Genomic DNA, 6,818 nt, shown 5'->3' with positions numbered 1-6,818 from the left:
CAACTGTAGTTATAACTGAAGCGCACTTTGAAATTTACTGTAGTAAACTTTAATATATTATAGTAAGAACCACACTTAAAGCAATTATACTATAGTATTCTGTAGTATTAACTATGGAATTAACTAGTATTAACTAGGGAGTGATTAAGTGTAGCTATTACTGAAGTGCATTTTAAAATTTACTTTAGTAAACTAAACTGTAATATAGTAAGAACCACACGTAAAGCAATTATACTATATCATTTTGTAGTATTAACTATGGAATTAACTAGTATTAACTAGGGAATGATCAACTGTAGTTATAACTGAAGCGCACTTTGAAATTTACTGTAGTAAACTTTAATATATTATAGTAAGAACCACACTTAAAGCAATTATACTATAGTATTCTGTAGTATTAACTATGGAATTAACTAGTATTAACTAGGGAGTGATTAAGTGTAGCTATTACTGAAGTGCACTTTAAAATTTACTTTAGTAAACTAAACTGTAATATAGTAAGAACCACACGTAAAGCAATTATACTATATCATTTTGTAGTATTAACTATGGAATTAACTAGTATTAACTAGGGAATGATCAACTGTAGTTATAACTGAAGCGCACTTTGAAATTTACTGTAGTAAACTGTAATATATTATAGTAAGAACCACACTTAAAGCAATTATACTATAGTATTCTGTAGTATTAACTATGGAATTAACTAGTATTAACTAGGGAGTGATTAAGTGTAGCTATTACTGAAGTGCACTTTAAAATTTACTTTAGTAAACTAAACTGTAATATAGTAAGAACCACACGTAAAGCAATTATACTATATCATTTTGTAGTATTAACTATGGAATTAACTAGTATTAACTAGGGAATGATCAACTGTAGTTATAACTGAAGCACACTTTGAAATTCACTGTAGTAAACTGTAATATATTATAGTAAGAACCACACGTAAAGCAATTGTACTATAGTATTCTGTAGTATTAACTATGGAATTAACTAGTATTAACTAGGGAATGATCAACTGTAGTTATAACTGAAGCGCACTTTGACATTTACTGTAAGTGTGTATACGTACATGTCAATGATATGCAAAAGTTACAAACCTCCAAAGTAAACAATGGCGCGAGTTATCGTCTCCAACGTAAATCTCTTTTCTTGTACTACAACAAACACACGGATTGTAGGCAACAGTTTACTTCCTGGGATTGGTGATGTAGACAAGATCGACATTATCATAATTCCTCCCGCTTCAGACTCTTAGCCTGTAAGTTAACTCCTGTCAGCATTGCATTGTGAGCGAATCTTTCAAACATGGTAAGGAGCGTCACATTTCCTGCTGACATCAGAGATATTCAGGCCAATCAAAACGTACAGATAAGCTGATAAATCAGGGACACAGAGCTTTTCAAATCCGTGTATTTCAGGAAGAGAGGGAAATCTGGAGCTACAAAAATGTACGATATGTGGAAAATAATGTTTTTTTAACCACGCGAACACGTTGTATTATACAAAAAACCCCCACAAAATAACATTGATTTGAGCAATAAAATAGGTGCTCTTTAATATCGGTTAACCACTACTAGTAATTAGTAGGGCTGGGCAAAAAAATTGATTTTTCGATTAATCGTTTTTTAAATGTGTTCGATTCAGAATCGATTCTCAAAGAGCAGAATCGATTTTTTTCTTTCATATTTATTTCTGCAAACATTGACCGAAAGATTAACGTTAATCGAATTACTAGTCTTCTCCACTAGATGTCATCCTATTTTTTTTTTTGCGCGAGGTTACCAAGGAGCGAGAGGCAGGCCTGTCATTCATTAATTCAGTGCTTAAAATGGCGGTTTCAGGTGCTTCATCGATTTTAATAATTACCCACTTGTAACCTGCTGTTCACTGTTCTTTTTATTAGTATAGTATTTGTATTTAATCTATATTTATTGAGTTGAATCGAGAATCGAGTATAAAAACCGGCCCGAGAACTGGAATCGAAAATTGAATCGAGAATCGAATCAATTTGACAGCTTGTGAATCGAAATTGAATCGATCTGGAAAATCTGATTCGATACCCAGCCCTAGTAATTACTATATTTATAGCAATGTATACTAAAGTATTCTGTAGTATTAACTATATTATAGTGAATTGTTAAATGTGACTAAATCCGGTAGTATACTTTAATTACTATTATTAAAAAACTATTTGGTAGACAAACATCACAACACATATTGACTTGAAAGTTGAAAGTCATCTTTTATTACACAATAAAAGATCACATACCATGGTTTGAATTATATTGTTGGTCCACATTGGTGTACAGGAGCTATTTGAAATGAATAAAAAACATCAAATCATCCCAAAAATAAAATAAAATAAAATACACTCAGCATTGCTGCAGATTTCATACCAAGAGTTTACTTTTTTTGTTGCGTTTCATAATCGTCCCATATATTTATATATATAGTGCACTTACTTCAATGTAACTATGAACTTAAAGTACTTCCTTGCCGTGAACACTGACCATTATTGATTTTGTCAAATTGATTTAACTTGATTTTACAAGTGCTTGAGGAACAGAACTCAATACAGTCAAGCACAGTTTACGGAGCATGATGCGCAAATGCACCTTGAAATATAAGGACCCAAATTTTATTCGTCTGGCTAAGCAGCTCTGCTATAAGAAACACTCGGTAGTAGCCAGCCAGCCTAAATACTTTGAAAGTAAGGGAACTGGTTTGGATGCTGTGATTGGAACGCATGCAAACACAGACACAGTGGCAAAGCAAAATCCACATCTTGTACTGCGTGCACATCGTAAGCATTGAATGTTGGGTTAACCTGACCATAATGACAGTGGCATATAAAACCAAAATCTCTTGTTTCCGTCACAGAAATTTGCTATGCGATGCTGCAACAATCAGGTGGGAAAGTAAAGTACTCAGTACTTATACTAATTTTTTTTTTCTATCCAGAGACATACACAAGTGCCACACTGTACCCAGATATTTACACACACAGATACAGTCCAAAACTTTTCAGATTGCAAACGGATCAGCGTCGACATTCCATAATGGGAAAACATCCGAAAACCAAGGACAGCAAGTTTATGTACATGTCGCAATACACAGGGAGATGACATTAAGACAGGAAACACACAATAAATACCGGAAATATTGAAATGAGCTATGAATGACCAAATACTTATATCTGGGGACGAAAATAAAACAATTATTTGGAGTGTTTCAAGGAAACATAATGGAATAAATATAAATGTATCATCAAATGAGCCAAATTGCTCAATTGGAGAAAAGGGATTGAAATTCAAGTGGAGTGTTTTTGAATTCCCAACAAGATTGTAGCCTTTCCAAACTATACATTTCCAACAACCAGTACATTTTATAAAATCAATACACTTACAACCAGATACGTAGCATTCTCAGTCGAAAGTCTGACCTCTCTAGTTGTACATGTTTTAACGGAGTTGTGGGCTAAAACCCAATCTTTAAAAGCAAGGGTAATGTAATCATCCCAAAATCTGTGGGATTTTGTTCACCAGACTTTGTTAAAAAAAAGCATTATAAAAACTTTCAAGAAGGCATCAGACTTTGTGCTTTCCAATACTGTTTGAAATAAGTTTCCCAACACCACCAGATAACCTGACAGTACGTCACGTGAACCGTACTCCCAATTTATCTGCGTTTAAACAACCAATGGCTGTACAACTAGAGCGTTCCCATTTCAACTAGTTTGACCGAGACTTTCCCAAAATGTTGACGCTGTACACGTATATATTTTCCAACATAAAGATGTAACAAACATCCATATATAAATGCTAAATAAGGCATTGCAGATGTAACACAATAAGATAGACGTGAGAAAGAAATAAAGTCATATTTGGTGAATTTGGCAAAGTAAAAAAGCAAAATAAATTACATTAGTGTCACGGGTGGTGACAAGGCAACGACAGCATGGTTTCGAAGGTGAACGTGATGTGTAGACAAGAAATATACAGTACAGGTTTACGTAGGTCAAAATGTACAATAAGTGACGTCGTGTGCAAGCGTGCGCATGCGTCCACACAAACACTGAAAACAAACGGACAGAACACAACTACAGGTAAACATTCACCGAAAGGTCTGTGCAAAAATAACGTTTTCACATCAGAAAACAAAAAAAAAAGATGAAGAAATAGCTTGGAAAATGAATACTCCCACAAAAGAGAGACCCTGTTGAGTTTGGGGGAGAAAACTTATCGAGTATCTCAGTTGTTTTACTAGTGTAAATTATAACATAAAAGAAACAATAGTGCTGATTTTTACAGTTTCCCCCAATATGTGACATACCGGCAAGGGAAAAAATAAAATTGTGTGCTTGTAAACAAAAGTAACAGCGATATACAGCTAGCTTGATTTACATGTTTGTTTAAAAGTCATGGTTGATTTTACTCTACAATATTTTTGTTGACCCCATCAACCCACACGGGCCTTTACCAGATAAACACAGACTAAAATTATAAAGTTTTTACTTCTGGCAACTCTGTATGAAAGTTAGTTGTGTTTATCAGCACTCATATAAGTTTAGAAAGACATGATAGTAAATGATGCCAATGTTTATTTGGGGGTTGACGACTTTTTTAAATTTTTGCTTTGCATTGGCTACACACTTTTCTTTGCCCTTAGACGTTCATCACCCCTATCTCAAAAAACGATGGTACATGGGCATCTTATCAAAGTGACAAAGTGGAAACGATAAAAAATAAAAGTATTTTCAGGATTGTTCTTTACTATAAATGTCAAGCCTTGCTTTTTGAGTTTCCATTGCACTCATGCCATCTATAGCTTTGTTAAAGCAACACTATGTAGTTTTTTTTTACTTTAAATAATGTCTCTAAAATTATTTCTGTGATAGAACAAATTTTAACTGGACAAATTGTACTGTTGCTGCAACCTGAGCAGCCTCCTAGCTGCTACAAGCACACTCTGAAAGTGGCGGTGGAGGGTAGGAAACACAGCCCCGCCCCACCCCTGCCTGCAGAAGAGTGTCTGATACCAGGCACTGTTGCGCTTTTCAACCACATGGGGGAGCTGTAAGTCATTTTACCTGGAAACTACATTGTGTTGCTTTAAGATTTAGGTTAAAATCGATTTACTATTATGAATACATAGCAGCAAGCAACTAAAAACAAAATACTGTGGTTTCACATTATTTCGAACACTAATCTAGGTCTTACGTAACTACGACTGTGTGCCTTGTCTGTGATATCTCAAACACCAAATCTATGTGAAGGTGGGCTCCGTTTTTCACAATGACAACATTCAAATGAGGATCTGGGGAAGCGATAACACATGATTGAAAGAAATAAAGCTGGGGTCACTGAGGTCATCGAACTAATAGCTTTCTCCATCAATAGAGAGAGAGAGTTGTTAGAGTATCCATTCCCATGATGCAAAAGGAACACTGTAACACCAAGATGATGTTGTCCCTTTATAAGATCGAGACCTTTGAGGGCTATCATGCTTGAAATGTCTATTTTTTTAGCATACACCCAAAAGGTATAGTGGACGTCAGTGAAATTACAAGTTTGACTGGGCAGATCTATAAACAATATGTTGATAATCAAAGTTCTATACACAAACCTTTACTGACACGACACGCAAAAGTACTGTGGCCCAAACGTGAGGTGGATTTTAGTCTTCACCATCACATGAAGCTTGGGCATCTTGATCAGGTTCCACTTTTAAATTTTCCGACATTTCAGTACTTGTATCCTCAGAGGGATCGTTTTTAGGATCACCTGTGACCTGAGCTAATTCTAAATCAGATCGGTCTTCTGTTCTGCCCTGTTGATTCTTTATTTCGGCTGTCTGTTCGTCTTTAACCCCCTTGACTTCAACGCCGTCCAGGTGCAAGATAAAACTTCGCTCCACCAGTCCTTCCTCCCTAATTTTCTTCCTCTTCCTCTTGGGGCTGCCCGTACTGTCTGCGGCAGGCATAGCAGGCAGCGCCATTATACTGCCGGGGGGTAAGAACATATGCGGGTACAGCAGACTATGGGACATTCCCGGGATAAGAAAGGGGTTAAAGGTCAAATGGCTGCCGGTTGTTGTGATACTACTACTACTGCTGGTGGTGGCCGCACCTGTAGACACCGTGCCGGATATATTTTTCCTCTCTTCCCCTCCTTGCTTTGTCTCTTCCTTATTCCCACTCTCCGTGCTCACCGGAGATCCGGCATTGTCCCGCTGCGGTGTGGTATCCGAACCATCCGCCGGGCTGGAGGTTGAAGTTATGGTCGCGGAGTTCGTGGAAGTCACGCTTGCCGCGGAGGAGGATGCGGTTGCTGTGGAAACCGTTGAGGTCGCCTGACTCATCATGCCACTCATGTGAGCACTGTACATGGAAGGCTGCACGGTCGCCATGCCGTGGAGCATCATGGGCAGCATCCCAAGTCCGTTCTTGCCATCATCTCCTGACGGTACCGCAGTGGCAAAACCGTGAGGAAAACCCATGATGCCTGTTAGCGGGATGCCTGGGACATTACGGAGATTGGGTAAGCTCACCAGGTCCATGCTGCTTATGATGCCACCGTTCATGAAGAGTGGACCCATACCAGCTGGGAGCTCGGGCGGTTTGGGCATCTCGCTGCGGGGTCGCCTGCCTCTCCTACGTGGACCAGTATCCCGGCACACGGGTCCAGCGAGGATGCGAGTAAATTTGCCCTCTGGGAGAAAGCCCTGGATAGTGAGATAAAAAAAGTATATTACCTTACAAAGTAAATTATTTATAAAATGCATCACATCTGCAAAGGTTGCTGCAGAAGCTTTTA

At 37.6% G+C, this 6,818-nt stretch overlaps 1 protein-coding gene across 4 annotated transcripts in view; it reads right to left on the bottom strand.

Annotated features, from left to right (window-relative positions):
- Positions 1-2,225: 2,225 nt before the first annotated feature.
- Positions 2,226-6,818, bottom strand: part of chd6 (chromodomain helicase DNA binding protein 6) — a 55,284-nt gene continuing 50,691 nt past the window's right edge. For all 4 annotated transcript variants that reach the window (XM_065279600.2, XM_073815247.1, XM_065279603.2 and 1 more), the window contains one exon: positions 2,226-6,726. In XM_065279600.2, the coding sequence (XP_065135672.2) occupies positions 5,680-6,726 (1,047 nt within the window). In that variant the 3' untranslated portion in view covers positions 2,226-5,679. The remainder of the gene's footprint in view (positions 6,727-6,818) is intronic.

Source organism: Paramisgurnus dabryanus, chromosome 7 (assembly GCF_030506205.2).
Source record: "Paramisgurnus dabryanus chromosome 7, PD_genome_1.1, whole genome shotgun sequence".
NCBI classification, from domain to species: domain Eukaryota; kingdom Metazoa; phylum Chordata; class Actinopteri; order Cypriniformes; family Cobitidae; genus Paramisgurnus; species Paramisgurnus dabryanus.
The sequence above is the reverse complement of the archived record's forward strand: the minus strand, read 5'-3'. Positions and strand labels throughout refer to the sequence as shown.